Here is a 19,049-nt window from a genome sequence, read left to right as displayed (position 1 = left end):
TCTTCTTGAATTTGTTGAGGTTTGTTTGTGGGCTAATATGTTATCTATTCTGGAGAATGTTCCATGTACACTCGAAAAGAATGTGTATTCTGCTATTTTAGGATAGAATGTACTCATTTTATCTGTTAAGTCAATCTGGCTCAATGTACCATTCAAAGCTATTGTTACCTTGTTGATTTTCTATTTACACTATCTATCCATTGATAGAAGTGGGGTGTTAAAGTTTCCTACTACTAGTGTATTATCAATTTGTTCCTTTGTGTTTTTTATTAATGGTTTTATGTATTTGGGTGCTCCTGTGTTGGGTGTATACATATTTACAATTGTTAATATTATCTCCTTGGATTGTCCTCTTTATTATTATGCAGTATCCTTCTTTGTCTCTTGTTACACTCTTTGTTTTAAAGTCTATTTTGTCCAATATAAGTATCACTAGTTATATTTAGGTCTGAAGTGAGTCTTTTGTAGGCAGCATGTAGATAGGCGTTTGGTTTTTTACATATTCTGTCACCCTATGTCTTTACATTGAAGCATTTAGTCCATTTACATTCAAAATAATTATTGATAGATATTTGCTTATTGTCATTTTATTATCTACTTTGTGATTGTTTCTGAAGATTTTCTCTGATCCTTTCCTTTTCTTTTTCATGGTTTGCTGATTTTCTTTAGTGATATGTTTGGATTTCTTTCTCTTTATTCTTTGTATATTTATTAGTGGTTTTTTATTTGAGGTTACCAGTAGGTTTGTATATAACCTTTTCTTCATATTACAGTCTATATTAAGTTCATGGTCATAAAAATTTGAACCCATTTTTTTTAACCCATTCTTTACTCTCCTCCTTCCCACATTTTAGATATATGTTGTTATATTTCACATATTTTAATTTTGTGAATTCCTTGACTGGTTTTCTACAGAAATATTTATTTTTATTGCTTTTGTATTTCCTACCTTTACACTCTCATTTTGGTCTTTCCTTTCTACTCAAAGTGTTCCCTTCAATATTTCTTGCAGGGCTGGTTTAGTGGTCATGAACTCCTTTAGGTTTTGTTTGGGAAACTCTTTGTCTCTCCACCTTTTCTGAATGATAGCCTTGCTGGATAGAGTATTCTCAGGTGCAGATTTTTCCCATTCAGCACTTTGAGTATATCATACTACTCCCTTCTGGCTTGGAATACTTCTGCTGAAAAATCTTCTCCTAGCCTTATGGATTTTCCCTGGTAAATTACTGACTTATTTTGTCTTGCTGCTTCAAAATTTTTTTCTTTACCACTATATTTCACCAACTTAATTACAATATGTCTTGGTGTGTGTCTGCTTTTGTTTGATATGAGTTCTCTGTGTCTCTTGGACCTGGATATCTATTTCCTTCCCCAGATTAGGGAAGTTTTCAGCTCTTATTTCTTCAAATAAATTTTCTGACCACTTTTCTCTCCCTTCTTCTCCTGGGACTCCTATAATACAAATGTTATCATGCTTTATGGAGTCTCTGAGTTCCCTAATTCTATTCTTGTTTTGCATAATTCTTTTTTATCTCTTATGTTCAGCTTGATTACTTTCCATCATTCTGTCTTCTGGGTTGTCAATTCATTCCTCTCCTTCTTCTAACCTCTAATCATTCCATGAGGCATGTTTCTCATTTTCTTTATTGTGTCCTTTATCTCTGCTATGTTATTCCTTATCCCTGTGTTAAGGGTCTCACTCTTGTCTTCTACTCTTCTCAGGTCCAGTGAGTATCCTTATGATCAATGCTTTAAATTCTCTACCAAGGCATGTTACTTATATGTTTCACTTAGATCTCTGGCTGTGGCCTTGTCCTGTTCTTTCATTTGGGATAAATTTCTCTGTCTTCTCATTTTGTTTACATCTCTGTGCCTGTTTCTCTGTGTTAGAAACATTAGCTATGTCTCTTGTTCTAAGGGAAATGGCCTTACAAAGAAGAGGTCCTGAAGTGCCCTGCTATGTAATGTCTCCTATTCCCCAGGGCTTGGCACTTCTGGGAATGTCTTCAATGTATGCTGCAGATTCTCTGCTGTTTCATCCTGACTGCTTTATCTTTCAAGCCAATTATCTGCAGAGTCTTTCTTTGCCTGTGGTAGGCAGTGTTTGGTCCCTGACCTTAATGTGGTGTGTTTTAACTAGGTGTGCTTTGGTCTGTTTATGAAATGAGACCTATTACCACTGCTGGCAGAACAGAGGCCCTGCAAAACTCCCACAGTGGAATGCATGGTGAGAGCAGGGGTTTGGGCTGGTCTTCTGGGGGAGGTGGCCTGCTGCACTGGGACTGAGCAAGATGTTTTTATTCTTGTTTTTAATTAAATTCAATTAGCCAACATATAGTACTTCATTAGTTTCAGATGTAGAGTTCAATAATTCATCAGTTGCATACATCAGTTTCAGATGGATGGTTCCACTGGAGTGAGTGTGTGTGTGTGTGGGGGGGGGTAGGTGGGTGAAGTTAGTTAGCAAATATTGGCACTGCACTGATTTCCCACAGGTAGCCCTGTGCTTATGCTGAGGGTCAGAGGAGGGAAATGGTTCTGGCCAATTCCTTTATTCCCAGAGGTATCTCTCCATGAATGCGGCCTCTCTAGGACTCACTCACAAATGAAGGAATAATCTTTCCACTGTGTGCTGTAGGCAATCTTCCTAATCACTGTTTCCATGCTGTATGTCTGCTAGTTGTTTGCTTGATTTCTCCCCAAGAGCAGTGCAGTACCCTCTGGGCTCTATCCCAGTCAAGCCCACCAACCTTTAAAATTCTAGACTTTAAGTCCCACTGGTAGCAAGAACTCATAAAATTCAGCCCCTTTCACTTTCTGAGCCAAATGGTATGGGGATTCATTTTTCCTGTGTGCTCCCCTGTGTGTTAGTCTATTTCTCACCCTTCTCTGGAACCATGGCTCCCTCCCTGATCTATTCTCTCCCAAATTGCATCTCTGCACCTCCTATCTTCTTCAATGTGGCTTCTCCTCTACCTATAGTTGTGGAGTTTATTATAACAGTCTTCAGGTCAATTTCTGGTGTATTTAGGATAATTTGATAGTATCCAGTTGTATTCATGGAAAGAGACAAGCCTAGGATCCTCCTACTCCATGGTCATCTTCCATCCTTGGACCAGATGTTTTTGTTTTTGTTTTAAATTCAATTAGCCAACATATAGTACATAATTAGTTTTAGATGGTGAGTTCAATAATTCATCAGTTGCAGATAACACCCAGTGCTCATCACATCACATGCCCTCCCTGATGCCTATCACCCAATTACCCCATCCCCCCACTTCCCCTCCAGCAATCCTCAGTTCATCTCCTATAATTAAAGATTCTCTGGACCAGACGTTATAACCCTTTTCTCTCAAGATCCCTTCGTTGCCTTAAAAATTATTGAGAAGCTCACAGAGCTTTTGCTTTAGGTGGGTTAGATCTAGCAATATTTACCATGAGACAAATTAAAACTGAGAAATTTGAAGATATTTATTAATTTATTTTGAAAACTATAGTAAACCCATAAATGTTAACATGATATATATTTTTATGAAAAAATTTAAAAATAATTGTTTTCCAAGACAAAAAAATGAGAAAAATGGTTGTTTTACATTTTTACATTACAAAATGTCTTTAATATCTGTCTTAATATAAAACAACTGAATTATCTGTCCTCCTATATTCAAGCTATCGGTATATGTTGTTTTGGTGGAAGGAAGCACGTTGTTTTGGTGGAGAAAATCTATCCTCACATAGATATATAGTTGGAAAATGGTAGACCTCATGAACTTCCGGAAAAGGTCTGTGGAGCTCTCGAATATATCTGAAGTATCATTGTACTCTAAGCAAATTTTGCTGAAAAATTAGTTTGGAAAATTCTCCTTCTAGAAAACATGACAGATTAGAAGGAAATAATATAGTAGTGATACATGAAGGATATATAAAATTTTAAAAAATGTTTTACCTGGGTTAAATTGTGAAATAAATTTCTGTTGGGAAAAAGAGGAACCATATTTTAGTAAACAGCGCACTAAATATTAGTTTGAATATTCCACTTTCAATATACATGTTTCTAAGTCCTTCAATATATTCTATTACAGATACATAAACACATACCAAATGTTTAAAAAAGCTACATATGTCTATGATTAAACATAACTATTGATTCTCACATGCCATTATGTGTCAAAAGACTGAGAGTCTTGGGACGCCTGGGTGGCTCAGCAGTTGAGCGCCTACCTTTGCACAGGGCCTGATCCCGGATTCCCAGGATTGAGTCCCACATCAGGCTTCTTGCATGGAGCCTGCTTCTCCTCCCTCTGTCTGTGTCTCTGCCTCTCTTTCTGTGTCTCTCTTGAATAAATAAATAATATCTTTAAAAAAAAAAGACTGAGAATCTTGAATCTGCATGCTGCCTTAACAATACTACAATTTTACATAGGCAAAGTTGTATGAGTAATCTTTAAAATGTGACATGATCATTTTGCCTAAGAAAACCTGTAGTGTTTACCTGCTGTAATTTATGTCAAAAACGGGTTCATCAATTAGCACTGCAAATCCTTTATTAATCAGCCTTTCAATGTAAACTTTCTGAAAGGGACAACATTCATTTATATGTTAGGTTGCGTGTTTTTTGGAAAGTGATTTTTTTCATTTAAAGATATCTATATTTTCCTTAACATATAATCTCTAAAATTCAGTGCCTCAGAACTATGTTCTCTTATTTGCTGATTGCTGCACAATGCCCAGTACACTGTTATGTATAAAACAAATGAAGATATTTTGGGAATCAGTAAATATGTGTGCAGTGAGTTTCTGAGACCATATAATGAAAATAATATTTCATATGATCAGTCTGATTTTAGAAATAATATAAGTACTGTAAATCTTGATAGGCAAATATGTTAAGAGTTCACAAAGGACTAGGTTGATCAAAAAGATCCATCGCTCCAGGGCTGGTATATCTGCCCTGGGTTATGCTACTTGTCAGAGGTGCAGGAAATAAGAACAGAAGTGGGTCACTGAGTTACCTGTCTATCTGGGAAGGAAAATTTAAAGGTAAAAGGGGAAATGTACTGATAATACGTGAAAGACTTTATTTAGTTTTAATTACTCAAAAGCTTATAAAAAGTAACCTGGTAGAGAAATCGACTTGGTTGATGTTAAAGTAACAATCTGATTCCCATGGAAAATTAGCAACAGTCTGCTGGATCTTTTATCAGTTTGCATAGCTTTCTTGATGTGGTATACAGACTGAAGTGTAGAGTGAGAAGAGGGCCAAGGAAAGAAACTTGAATGGAGCTGACATTAAAGTTAAGGATAGATCATAAAAAGGCAAAGAAAAAACTGAGAAAGGATAATTAATTACAGAAATAAAAAAGGCTGATGTCGCCAAGATGGTGCAGTAGAAGCCAGCCTTCATGCCCCCACAAAGATCAACAATTAGACAGCTATCTACAAACAGAAACAGTTCTGGAAACACTCGAGAGTCCACTTAAGAAACTTTAACACAGTGGAACAAAAACCTGAGAACAACTGCACAAAAAAGGAAGAAAGAATGCTTCATTTTGACCTTATCACCCTATCCACTGAGCTGGCACTGCTCAGGGCCAAGAGGGAACTCACCAGCTAGAGTTCCCCTCCCCAGGAAAAGGAGAGCAGAGAGAGTGACCAGCTTCCTCAGCCTTTCTGGGTATTGCATGAAGGACCTGTTTGGTTTCATCCCACCCAAGGACTGGCAGAGCTGAGATGTATAGAGATGACTAGAAACATGGAAGAAGGGAATGGGCCACCAGCGTCAGCCACACAATGGGAGCAACCAGTGTTTCCAGTGACCTGCTCTCTGCAGAGGACCTGGAAACTTCCACCACAGAAGAAACCAGTGATCAGTATAGCCACCAAGGACCTCTGCAGACTTCACTGGTTTTTACCCCACAAATTTTTGCACTTGCATATGCCAGCTGTCTGCATCCCTTCTCACTCCCCTACCCTCACCACTGCCAGGAATGGGATCCACACAGGCAGCTAGCCCCATGCCTCTAAGCTGTGCAAGTGTAAGATGCAGCCTAGAACCCCACAGCTGACCTCCATTCCCTTGTGGGTACTTGGAGCTAGCTTCTCCAAATGTGTACCTATAAGCTCCCTATCCCAATTCCCATTATTTGTTCTGCTACCATGGGCATGTCTGTGACAAGACCCTACAGCTATGGGAATAGATCCCAATGGCCAAGGCTCTCAAAGCTATTTATGAGCCTAGATCTGGCACTGTCTACTATCACTTGCCTCCACTGCTGTGCCTACATCTGTAGTGAGACACCACAGCCACAAGAGAGCACATAAATAGTCAGGGTTCCTACAACTGCCAGTTTGCCTATTCAACCAGGCCCTTGCCCTCAACATTATGTGTGTGTCTGAAACAGTTCACAGAAAACTATGGCAGGCCCCCACAGCTGAGTATGTGCACATCACTGTCTTGGGCCACTATCACTTCCTGCTCTGGTCTCTAGTCACTGGACCTGGAGGAGCTGCTGAGAACCCTAACAGCCCTTGTAGTCACTGTGGACACACAGTGCTTGCCAAATACCACACAGTTGTTGATGTTATGGACCCCAGTGACCTGAGCTAATGAGACATCATGCCTCCCTGAACCCAAAGATTCCACATGCTCCTGAGTTGCCCTACATCACAAAACCTGGGGTCATAGTATACTCTACCCACAGGTGACTTTTCTTAGAAAAGTCTATCTCCCAAAGTTTGGAAGAGGCGACTGCTTCTTTAAATATGTAGATACTTACTTGAGGCCAAAGGGAACATGAAGAATCAGGGAATCCTTATATTACCAAAGGAACACAGTAAATTCCTGTAATGGGTCCCCCCAAATGGAGATAAATATCCTAAAAAAGGAATCCAAAATATGGTTCTAAAGATGACCAAAGAGCTACAAGAGAAAAAAGATCAACAATTTAATGAAATCAGAAAAATAGAAGAACAAAATTAGAAATTTAAAGATAGAATACGTAAAAAGAAAACAACAATCCAGAAATTTTCAAGCTAAGGAATATAATGACTACACTGAAGAATTTACAAGAGAGCTCCAAGAGCAAACAGAAGAAAAAATCAGCAAACTCAAAGGCAGAATATTTGCAAATACTCAGTTCAGAAAATTAAATAAATAAATAAAAAGGAAAGACCAAAACTTGTGAGGCTTACGGGATACCATTAAGAGAAACAGTCTATGTATCACTAGGATCCCGTAAAGAGAAGAGAAGGAGAAACTTAAAGATAACATGGCTGAGAACTTCCCAAACCTAGGGAAAGATTAGATATTCAAGTCATAGGGATGCCTGTGTGGCTCAGTGATTGAGTGTCTGCCTTTAGCTCAGGCTGTGATCCTGGAGTCTCAGGATCAAGTCCCACAACAGACTCCCTACAAGAAGCCTGCTTCTCTCTCTCTGTCTATGACTCTGCCTCTGTCTGTGTGTCACTCATGAATAAATAAATAAAATCTTTAAAAAAATAATTCAAGTTCATAAAGTTGTTCCCCCAACATTTCAATCTAAAATGATCTCCTCCACAACATTATAATAAAATTGTCTAAAACCAAAGACAAAAAGAGAATTTTTAAAACAGCAGGAGAAAAAAATTCCTCTCATATAAAGGAATCTCCTTTAGGTGAAGAGTGGATTTCTCAGCAGAAACATTACAGGTCAGAAGAGCATGAGATGATGTATTTAAAGCGCTAAAAGAAAAAACTGCCAAGCAAGAACACTTTACCAGTAAATCTGTCCTTTAGAAGTGAAGGCAAGATAAGGACTTTCCCAAACAAATTAAAGTTGAGGGGATTTATCACCACTAGACTTGCCTCATAAGAAATGCTGAAAGGAGTTCTTCAAGCTGATATAAAAGGTCTATAGTAAAGGAAAACATGAAAATATATAACAAACTAGAGTAAAGGTAAATATATAATGAGATTCTGAATTAAGTTAATATCATAACAAGGTGGTGTGTTAGCCACTTCACTTTAATATAAAAGTGAAAGGACAAAATTATTAAAAATAGTTATACAATAATTTGGCAATGGATACACAACATAAAGAGATAGAGAGTTCTGAGATAATGGCAGAATTAGAGGATCCTAAGTTCACTGCATCCCACATAGAGAGAACAGTCACACGAGTGCAACTAACACAGAAGATGACCCAAAACTGACAGAACAGACTTTCCACAATTAATCACAGAGAGGAAGCCACATCAAAAAAGGTAGGAAGGGCAGAAATATAGTTGGGAACCAAACACTTTGGCAAGATTAATCAGAAACAGGAGGGACACTATAAGCATGGAGAAGCAAGAGCATCAGACTCCACACCAGGCACCCCAGGTATGGGCAACCCAAACTGGGAAGATGAATACCCAGGACATTTGGCTCTAAAACCCAATGGGGCTCAATTTCATGAGTTTTTACAATCAGCAACTAACCTTGAATACTATAAAAATCAGTGGGCTCAGCTCCAGGACGGCCATAGGGCAACAGGAAACTGAATCCCCACTCTTAAAGGGCCAGCATAATAAATAACCCAGCCACAATACAGTATAGAAGCAGTAGTTTGGAAAGTGCCTGAGGTATACAGCAGATATTTACTGAGGTATAGATTTATTTACTAATCTCAGAATGTACACTGGAAGGGCAGGGAGGATCTTTAGGAGACTTCTCCAAGAAAAAAAGAGCTGGCAGTCATCATTTCTCTGACCCCCACCTCCACCCCCCACCAGCCTAGACAGCTGAAACTTGTGGGAACCAGCATGAAGACAATCCATATATCTTGCTAACACTCCATGTTCTGCCTCCACACTCTCCTGAATGTCCACCCCATCCAGCCTATCCGACTTGGCAGGTGTCCCTTCAAAGTGGCTCCTGCCCCAACACACCTTGCAAAAGCAGTCTTGGCAGGGACCAATGGCTCTCCAAAGTGACTCCAGCCCTGGGGAGAGGGGAAAATAGACAGACACACAGACACACACACACACACACACACACACACACACACACACACACCAGTGTTCCCACAGTCCCAGCAGCTGAACCTTGTAGCTGGCAGTGCAAACTGAGTGCCTTACTGATCAGTCTGGTCTGACTGTGGCTCCACTCACAAACAAAAAACCCTCAGGGGCAGCACAGGAATAAAGCCCTGTAGTTCAATGTGACTGCAGCACCCAGAGTCTCACTGTCAACTCCACCCACCAACAAAAGCCACTGAAGGGACTGGCAGGGAGAGGACCTTGCAGTTGGTACAAGTGAAGCCTCAGCAAACAGAATTGGGGCACATCTAGTCTGTCAGATTCCACCCACCAATGGAGGCCTTTTGGGATAAGGCAGGAGAGTGCTCTATAGGTTGGTGAGACTACAAGTGAGGATAGGCATCTACTCTGACTTCTGACATGGCCAAATTGGAAGCCGACAGTTGCTCCAGATTGGCACAGGGACTAAATCCCACCAGGTGCACCCACAAAAGGCAAAAGGCCCCAGTGTGGCCAGCTGGACTAAAGGCAAATGTGGCTCAGCCACAACAATAGGCCACACACAACCCACATAGGAGAGAGCCCTGAAGTGCCTGGTTCTGGTGAACCTAGTGGCAACCACAGATCCAAAACCTTAAGGAGATGCACAATAAATAAAGAGAAAGAAATCCAAGTTTATCACTGAAGAAAGCCATCAAACCACCAGGGAATTGAGCAAAAGAAAAAGAAAGGAACCAAAAGAAACTACAAAAACAACCAGGAAACAGGCAATAAGTACACACCCATCAATAGTTACTTTATATGTAAAAAAATGTAAGTGCTTCAATCACTTGTGTTAAAAGACACAGGGCGACTGAATAGATAAAAAAGTAAGATGTAAAAAAAAAAAAGTAAGATGTTTCTATATACTGCCTACAACAGACTCACTTTAGACCTCTAGACACATGCAGATTGAAAGTAAAAGGATGGGAAAACATTTATTATGAAAATAGAAGTGAATGGAAAGCTGAGGTGGCAATACTTATATCAAACAAAAATAGACTTTAAAACAAAGACTAACAAGAGAGAAAGAAGGATACCATATAATGATAGAAGGAACAATGCAACAAGAGGACATAGCAATTGTAAATATTAAAAAAAAACTTTAAATATTTATGCACCCATAAATATTTAGGAGCACCTAAAATATAAAGCAACTATTAACAGATATAAAGGAAGAAGTTGACAGTAACATCTTAACATCACACTTTAATCAATGGATAAGTCATAGTGACAGACATCAACAAGGAAAACAGTGGCTTTGAATACACATTAAGCCAGATGGATCAAACAGATGTTCTGAACATTCGATCCCAAACCAGCAGAATACTCATTCTTTTCAAGAGCACATTACACATTCTACAAAATAGATCACATATTAGACAGCAAAACAAGACCCAATAAATTAAGAAAAGATATCATGCATCTTTCCTGACCACAATGGTATGTATGAAACTAGAAATGAATCACAAGAAAAAATCTGGAAAGGACACAAATACATGAGGCCAAATAATATGCTACTGAACAATTAAATAGGTCAAAGAGGAAATAAAAAAAATACAAAGAGACAAGGAAAAATGAAAACACAATGGTCCAAAATCTTTGGGATGCAGCAAAAGCTGTTCTAATAGAAGCCTAATTAAAAAAATAAGAGCAATCCCAAATAAAAAAGCTAACCTTATGCCTACCAGACCTAAGAAGAACAAAGCCCCAGGTCAGTAGAAGGAAAAAAAAAGATTAGAGCAGAAATAAATGAAATCAAGACTAAAAAAACAATAGAATGGATTAATAAAACCAGGAGCTGGTTCTTTAAAAATATCAACCAAACTGATAAACCGTTTGTTGAACTCATCAAAAAGAGAGACATAAAGACAGACAGACAGACATACACAGGAGACAGACAGACATACACAGGAGAGAGGGAGAGAGAGAGAGAACTGGAAAATCAGAAATAAATGAGGAGAAATAACAACCAACATCACAGAAATAAAAACAATTATAAGAGAATATTATGAAAAATTATATGCCAACAAATTGGATAACCTAGAATGAATGGATAAATTCCTCGAAACATAGTCCATATTTTCATGGATTGGGAGAACCAATATTGTTAAAATATCCATACTACACAAAGGAATCTACAGATTTAATGCAATCACTATCAAAATGCCAACCACATTTTCCATAGAACTAGAAAAAAAATCCTAAAATTTGTATGGAACTACAAAAGATCCCAAATAGCCAAAGCAATCTTGAGATAGAAGAACAAAGTTGGAGGTATCATAATTCCAGATTTCAAGATATACTACAAAGCTGTAGTAATCAAAACAGTATGGTACTGGCACAAAAATAGACACATAGAGCAACAGAACAGAATCAACAGCCTAGAAATAAACCCGTGATTTTATGGTCAATTAATCATGACAAAGAATGCTAATATATACATTGCAGAAAAGACAGTTTCTTCAACAAACAGTGCTGGGAAAATTGGACAGCTACATGTAAAACAATGAAACCAGACCACTTTCTTATACCATGCACAAAAATATACTCAAAATGGATTAAAGACTTAAACATGAGATCTGAAACCATAAAACTCTGAGAACATAGGCAGTAATTTCTTTTCATCAGTAGAAACATTTTCCTAGATATATCTCCTCAGTTGAGGGAAATAAAAGCAAAAGTAAACTATTGAGATTACATCAAAGTAAAAAACTTTGACACAGTAAAGGAAACCATCAACAAAATAAGAAGACAACCTACTGAATAAGAAAAGATATCTGCAAATCATATATCCAGTAACAGGTTAATATCCAAGATACACAAATAACTTACACAACTCAACACTATAAAAACCCAAACAATCCAGTTTAAAAAGAGGACCCAAATAGATATTTTTCCAAAGAAGACATATGGATGACCAATAGAGACATGAAAAAGATGTTCAACACCATTAATCATCAGGGAAATGCAAATCAAAACCACAGTGAAATATTCCCTCACATCTGTCAGATGGCTAGAATAAAAAACAAAAACAAATAATAAGTGTTAGCAAGGATGTATGTGGAGGCAAATGAACTGTCATGCAGTATTGATGGGAATGCAAATTGGCACAGCCCCTCTGAGAAAAAGTATGGAGGTTCCTCAAAAAAATAAAAAATAGAATTACCACATGATCAAGTGATTTTACTACTATTTACCCAAAGAATAGGAAATCATTAATTTGAAAAGATATATGCACCTGTTTGTGTATGTTTATTGTAGCATTATTTACAATAGTCAAAATATGGAAGCAACCCAAGTGTTCACAGATATGGTATATGCATAATGGAATATCACTCAGCTATAAAAATAAAATGAAATCTTGCCATTTGCAACAACATGGGTAGACATAGAGAATATAATGCTAAGTGAAGTAAGTCACTCAGAGAAAGACAAATATCATATAATTTCACTCATGTGCTATTTAAGAAACAAAGACAAACAAGCAAAGAAATAAAAGAGACAAGCAAAAACCAGAATCTTAAATATAAAGAAGAAAATGGTGGTTGCCAAGAGTGGGTGGGGGCATTGGTGAAATAAATAAGGGAATTAAGAGTGCACTGATCTTGATGAGCACTGAGTAGTGTACAGAATTATTAAATCATTATAGTGTACACCTAAAGCTAATATAGCACTGTATGTTAATTATATTTGAGTGAAAAATAACAAAAAAATATATTAAACATTTTTAAGAGATGTAAATAGTGACAACAAGACATAAAATATAGGGTGGAAAATAAAACAGTAGAGTGTTTACATATGATACAAGGTAAGCTGCTAGAAGCCCCAAATAGACTGCTGTTATAACTATATGATGTTTCAAGTAAACCAAAGGGTAATCACAGCAAAAAACAAACAAAACAAAACAAAACCCAGCTATCATAGGTACATACAAGATAAAGAGAAGGGACTCAAAGTATATCATTGTGGAAGATCATCAATTTACAAAGGGACAGCAAAAAAAAAAAGAGTAGGGACATAATTAATAAAATGGAATTGGTAAGTCCTTACCTAACAATAATTACTTTTAATGTAAATGGATTAAATTCTCCAATCAAAAGGTATAGAACAGGTGCATGGATAAAAAATAAGACCCGATTATATGCTACTTATGAAAGACTCAGTTCAGCTTTGGGGACATACATAGACCCAAAGTGAAGGGATGGAAAAAGGCAACTCATGCAAGTGGAAACCAAAATAGAGTGGGGTAGCTATATTTATATCAGAAAAATAGATTGTTAAGTTTAAAAGTTTAATATGAGACAAAGAAGGTAATTACATAATAATAAGCCAATTCACCAAGAGGATATAACAGTTGCAAATAAATATGCACCCAATATCAGAACACCATGTATTAAACAAATACTAACCAATCTGAAGGGAGCAATACACAATAATAGAATAATAGTAGGAGACTTTAGCACTGCATTTTCAACAATGGATAGATAATCTAAATAGATAATCAATAAGAGAAAGTTGACCTTGAACTACAGTTTAGACCAAATGGACCTAACAGACATATACAGAATATTCCATCCAAAAGCAACAGAATGCAAATTCTTCTTAAGCACACATGGAATATTCTCCAGGAGAGATCAAATGTCAGGTTAAAAAAAAAAAAAACATGTCTCAGTAAATTTTAAAATATTGAAATTATACCAAGTATCTTTTATGACCATAAGAGTATGAAACTAGATCAATAACAGGAGGAAAACTGGAAAATTCACAAATACATGGACATTAAACAACACACTGAACAACTAATAGGTCAAAGATGAAATTAAAAGAAAAGTCAATAAATATCTTGAAGCAAAACACAACAAACTTGTGAGATGCAGAAAAACAGTTTAAGAAGGGGCATTTATAGTGGTAAATACCCACATTAAGAAAAAAGAAAGATCTCAAATAATCAACCTAACTTTATACCTCAATGAACCAGAAAAAGAAAAATAAGTTAAGTCCAAAGTTAGCAGAAAAATGGAAATAACAAAGATCAGAGCAGAAATAAATGGAGACCAGAAAACCATAGAAAAGATCAACAAAACTAAGAACTATTTTTTGAAAAGATAAACAAAAGTAGTGAAACTTTAACTAGATTAAGGAAAAAGATTACTCAAACTATTAAAATCAGGAATTAAAGTGAAGACATTACTACAAATTCTACAGAAATGCAGATGACTACATAAGAGACTACTATGAACAATTATAGACCAATATATTTGACAATCTAGAAGAAAGAAAGAAATTCCAAAAAAGAGGGGTACGAAGGTGGTTCAGTCAGTTAAGTATCTGCCTTTGGCTAAGGTCATGATCCTGGGGTTCTGGGATCAAGTCCTACATCGGGCTCCTTGCTCAGCAGAGTGTCTCTTCTCTGTCTCCCTCTCCCTCCCTCTGTGTGCTTGTGTTCTCTCTCTCTTTCAAACAAACAAACAAACAAACAAACAAATAAATCTATCTTTTTAAAAAGTTACTAAAAAGATATCATCTACTGAGACTAAATCAGGAGAAAGTAGAACATTTGACAGACTAATATGAGTCATGGGAATGAATCAGTAAGCACACATTTTTTTATCAAAGAAAAGCCCAGGAATAGATGGCTTCACTAGTAAAGTCTATCAACTATTTCAAGAAGAATTAATGACAATACTTTTCAAACTCTTCCAATAAAACTGAAGAGGAGAAAACTCTCAAACTCATTTCATAAGGCCAGCATTACCCTGAAATAAAAGTTAGGAAAGAACACTACAAGAAATGATGATGAATAGATGCAAAAATTCTCAACAACATACTAGTAAACTGAATCCAACAGCATATTGAAAGGATCATACACGATGATCAAGTGAGATTTATTTCTGGGGTGAAAGGATGGTTCAACGTATACAAATCAATAACTATGATACACTACATTAATAGAATGAAAGGCAAAAATCATACAATCATCTCAAAACATGCAGAAAAATATTTGACAAAATACAACATCCTTTCTTAATAAAAACTCAACAAATTGGGTATAGAGAGATCACACCTCAACATAATAAGGTAATATATGACAAGCCCATAGCTACATTATAGCCAATGGTGAAAGGTGGAAAATTTTCCTCTAAGATCAAGAACAAGACCAGAATTCCACTCTCACCACTCCTACTCAATGCAGTATAGGAAATCCTAACCAGAGCAATCAGGTAAGAAAAATGAAAGGCATCCAAATCAGAAAGGAAGTAGGAAAATTATCTCTGCTTGCTGATATGGACTTGTATATAGAAAATTCTAAAGATTCCACCAAGAAAATGTTAGAAGTAATCAACAAATTCAGTAAAGTTGAAGCATATAAAATCAACATGCAGAAATCAGTTGTTTCTATACACTACAATAAACAATCTGAAAAAAAGGAAGAAAACAATTCCATTTATAATGGCATCAAAAACAATAAAATACTTAGTAATAAGTTTAACCAAGGAAGTGAAGGATCTATATACCAAAAACTATGGCATTGATAAAAAGAAATTGAAGGTGACCCAAATAAATGGAAATGTATCCTATGTCCATGGATCAAGAGAGTTAATATTGTCACAGTATTCATACTACCCAAAACGTATAGATTCAATAAAATCCCTATCAAATTTCCAGTGGTATTTTTTTTTTCACAGAAAGAGAAAAAAACAATTCTAAAATGTGTATGGAGCAAAAAAAGACCCCAAATAGCCAGTATTCACAAAACATATATCTGACATATGACTTGTATCAAGAAATACTACAAATTAATGAATGGTAAAAGGACAAATAATCCAATCAAAAACTAGATAAAAGACTTAAACATATAATTTGCAAAAGGCTTTTTGGGAGTGTCCAATAAGCTCATGAAAATATACTCAACATCATTAGTTATCAAGGAAATGCAAATATAAACAACAGCTGGGACTTCTTCAAGATAAAAAGCTTCTGTACAGTGACAGAAACAGTAAAGAAAACTGAAAGACAATCTACAGAATAGGAGAAGATATTTACAAATGACATATCTGATAAAGGGTTAGTAGCCAAACAAAATCTTTAAGGAACTTTTCAAACTCAACACTGAAAAATAAATAATCCAGTTAAGAAATGGGCAGAAGATATGAACAGACATTTTTCCAAGGAAGCCATACAGATGGCTAACAGACAAATGGAAAGATGCCCAACATCATGCATCATCAGGGAAATACAAATCAAAACCACAATGAAATATACCATCTCATACCTGTCAGAACAGCTAAAATTAACAATGCAGGAGACAACAGATGTTGGGGAGGATGGGTAGAAAGGGGAATCCCTTACACTGTGAGTGGGAATGCAAACTGGAGCAGCCACTTGAAAATAGTATGGAGTTTCCTCAAAAAGTTAAAAATAGAACTACCCTATGTCTCAGAAATTGCACTACTAGGTATTTACCCAAAAAACACAAAAATATAAATTTGAAGGGCACATACCCCTGATGTTTATAGCAGTATTATTAACAATAGCCAAACTATGGAAAGAGCACAAATGTCCATCAATTGATGAATGGATAAAGATTCTGTATTTATTCAGCCATCAAAAAGAATAAAATCTTGCTATTTGTAACAATGTATATAGAGCTAGAGTGCATTGTACTAAGCAAAACAAGTCAGTCAGAGAAAGACGAATACTATATGATTTCACTCATATGTGGAATTTAAGAAACAAAACAGACCAACATAGGGTGAGGGAAAAAAAGAGAGAGGAAAGCAAACCATAAGACTCTTAACTACAGATAACAAATTGAGGGTTTCTGCAGGAGAGGTGGGTGGAGGATGGGCTAAATGGGTGATGGGTATTAAGGAGTGCACTTGTGATGAGCACTGGGTATTACATGTAAGTGATGAATCACTAAATTCTACACCTGGAAACAATATTATCATATATGTTAACTAACTAAAATTTAAATTAAAAATTGAAATAAAAAACCATACAATTTAATTACCATTATAATGAAAACACTAAATATTGACAAAAATATGGAGCAATTGGAATGCTCATACATTGCTGGTAAGTAATTGCTTTGGAAGTGATTTGGCTTTTTCTTAAAAAGTTTAATATTTGCCAATTCATGATCCAGAAATTCTACTCATGAAAAAGAAATGAAAATTTATGTCTGCAAAAAGACTTGTACAAAAATGTACACAGGAACTCCCTTCATAAAAGCCCTAAACTGGATAAAACCCAAATGTGCAACAACAAAGAAGAATGAATAAACAAATTGAGATATAATTATATACTGATTCTATTTAAAAACAAAAAGGAACAAACTACTGAAACATACAACATGAATTTGTCTCAAAAGTCTTATATGGAAGATGAGCCAGATACAGGGGTGTCTGGGTGGCTCAGATGGTTAAGTGTCTGGCTGTTGTTTCCTCTTAGGTCATGATCTCACAGTGATGAGACCAAGCCCCATGTCAGGCTCTGAGCCAAGCTGAGCATGGAGCCTGCTTAGGATTCTCTCTTTCCTCTCCCCCTGCCCCTCCTCCCTCTGCTCACATGAAGGCTTGCCCATGTGTGTTCTCTCTCGCTCTCTCTCTCAAAAACTAATAAATAAATAAATAAGTTAAAAAAGAAACCAGATACAGAAGAGTACATAAATTATAATTACATTTATATGGAGTTCAAGAATTGGAAAACTAAATTATGATGATATAAATCAGAACAGTGGCTGCCTCTAAGGGTAAGAGATTGTCTGTAAAAGGAAACTTTCTGAGAAGGTTGAAATATTCTATATATTGTTTTATGTGATGATTGTATAGGTATATGTAGTTGTCAATCCCAAACACAAATCATGGCAATTTAGCAAATTTTTAGCAAATGTGGAATATCTCAAAAGCACACATGGGAAAAAAAAAAGATAATCTACAAAGGAAATGTAACTATCTCCTCAGGAATAATAATATCAAAGTGGTAAAATGTCTTTATAATCTGAGAGAAAATAACAAGGAAACTGGAATTATTTATCCATCAAAACTGTCTTTCAGGAATTAAATTTAATAAAAATTTTTATGACAAACAAAAGCTGAGTATTTACCATTGACAGATTACTTCACTAATTGAAATTCTAAATGAAGTATTTCAGGCAGAAGTAAACTCAGTATGACAGATTGGAGAAATCCTTATATAGAGGTAAAACACAGTAATAATAATGTCAAATTTGAGAGTATTAAAATAAACTAGAACGAAAATACAGAATACAATGGCATAGAAGTTGAAAGAGGTATAATATAAAATTATTCTAAATATTCTTGTGTTGAGAGAAGAATAAATGTATTGATTAAATTTAGACTTGATACATGTTAAAATTACTGAAGTATCATGTAAGATAGACATACAATTCATGATTTCTAAATAAGCATGAAGGAAAATTGAATCAGGAAAAAAATAAAGTCAAGAAAAAAGGAGAAAGGAACTGATTGGAATGAAAATATTGACCAAGTCTGATCAGGATTAAAACATTTTGAAGATGTAAAGGGTTTTAAGCAGGTAAATGGAAAGTACATTTATCTCATCATGGATATAAATTTAAGTACTTAAGTAACCACAGTAAAGATAAATGCACTAAATTGCCCAATTAAAAACCAAAGATCATCATACTAGAAAACATAGCAAATCTAGTTTCACAGCATTCATAATGGAAACATTTAAAATATAAGTTTATAAGAAAACTTGAAAATCAATGGATTAAGGCCCATGAATAAGACAAAACAAAACATAAAGCAAAAAATAAAAAGTGTGACAAGTGACAAGCAAGGTCACTACAAATAAAGTTTCAATTCTTTAAAAAGGCTCAATAATTCTGAAGTTACATACACCTAAAAGATATCCTCAAAAAATAATATAAAAACTTAGGTATCTACAAGGAAAAGTGACATATCTACCATAATAGTGGGACATGTGAGCAGAGCCCTCTCATTAATTGATAGATCAAACTG

The 19,049-nt window shown here is 35.8% G+C and overlaps 1 protein-coding gene across 23 annotated transcripts in view; it reads right to left on the bottom strand.

Moving 5' to 3' along the window:
* The window catches only part of CATSPERE (catsper channel auxiliary subunit epsilon), a 199,335-nt gene that overhangs the window by 149,381 nt on the left and 30,905 nt on the right, over positions 1-19,049 (bottom strand). For 6 of the 23 annotated variants that reach the window (XM_049112408.1, XM_049112406.1, XM_049112419.1 and 3 more), the window contains one exon: positions 3,947-3,971. The exons of 12 other annotated variants lie outside the window; for them this stretch is intronic. Coding sequence is in view for 5 of the 11 variants with exons in the window: in XM_025430567.3 (XP_025286352.1) it covers positions 3,947-3,971 (25 nt within the window). In the remaining 6 variants the exon portion in view is untranslated. Of the gene's footprint in view, positions 1-3,946; positions 3,972-4,221; positions 4,336-19,049 lie in introns of those variants that run through there. 5 more of the 23 variants (XM_049112401.1, XM_049112400.1, XM_049112403.1 and 2 more) reach the window with 3 other exon arrangements.

Source organism: Canis lupus, chromosome 7, assembly GCF_003254725.2.
Source record: "Canis lupus dingo isolate Sandy chromosome 7, ASM325472v2, whole genome shotgun sequence".
NCBI classification, from domain to species: domain Eukaryota; kingdom Metazoa; phylum Chordata; class Mammalia; order Carnivora; family Canidae; genus Canis; species Canis lupus.
The sequence above is the reverse complement of the archived record's forward strand: the minus strand, read 5'-3'. Positions and strand labels throughout refer to the sequence as shown.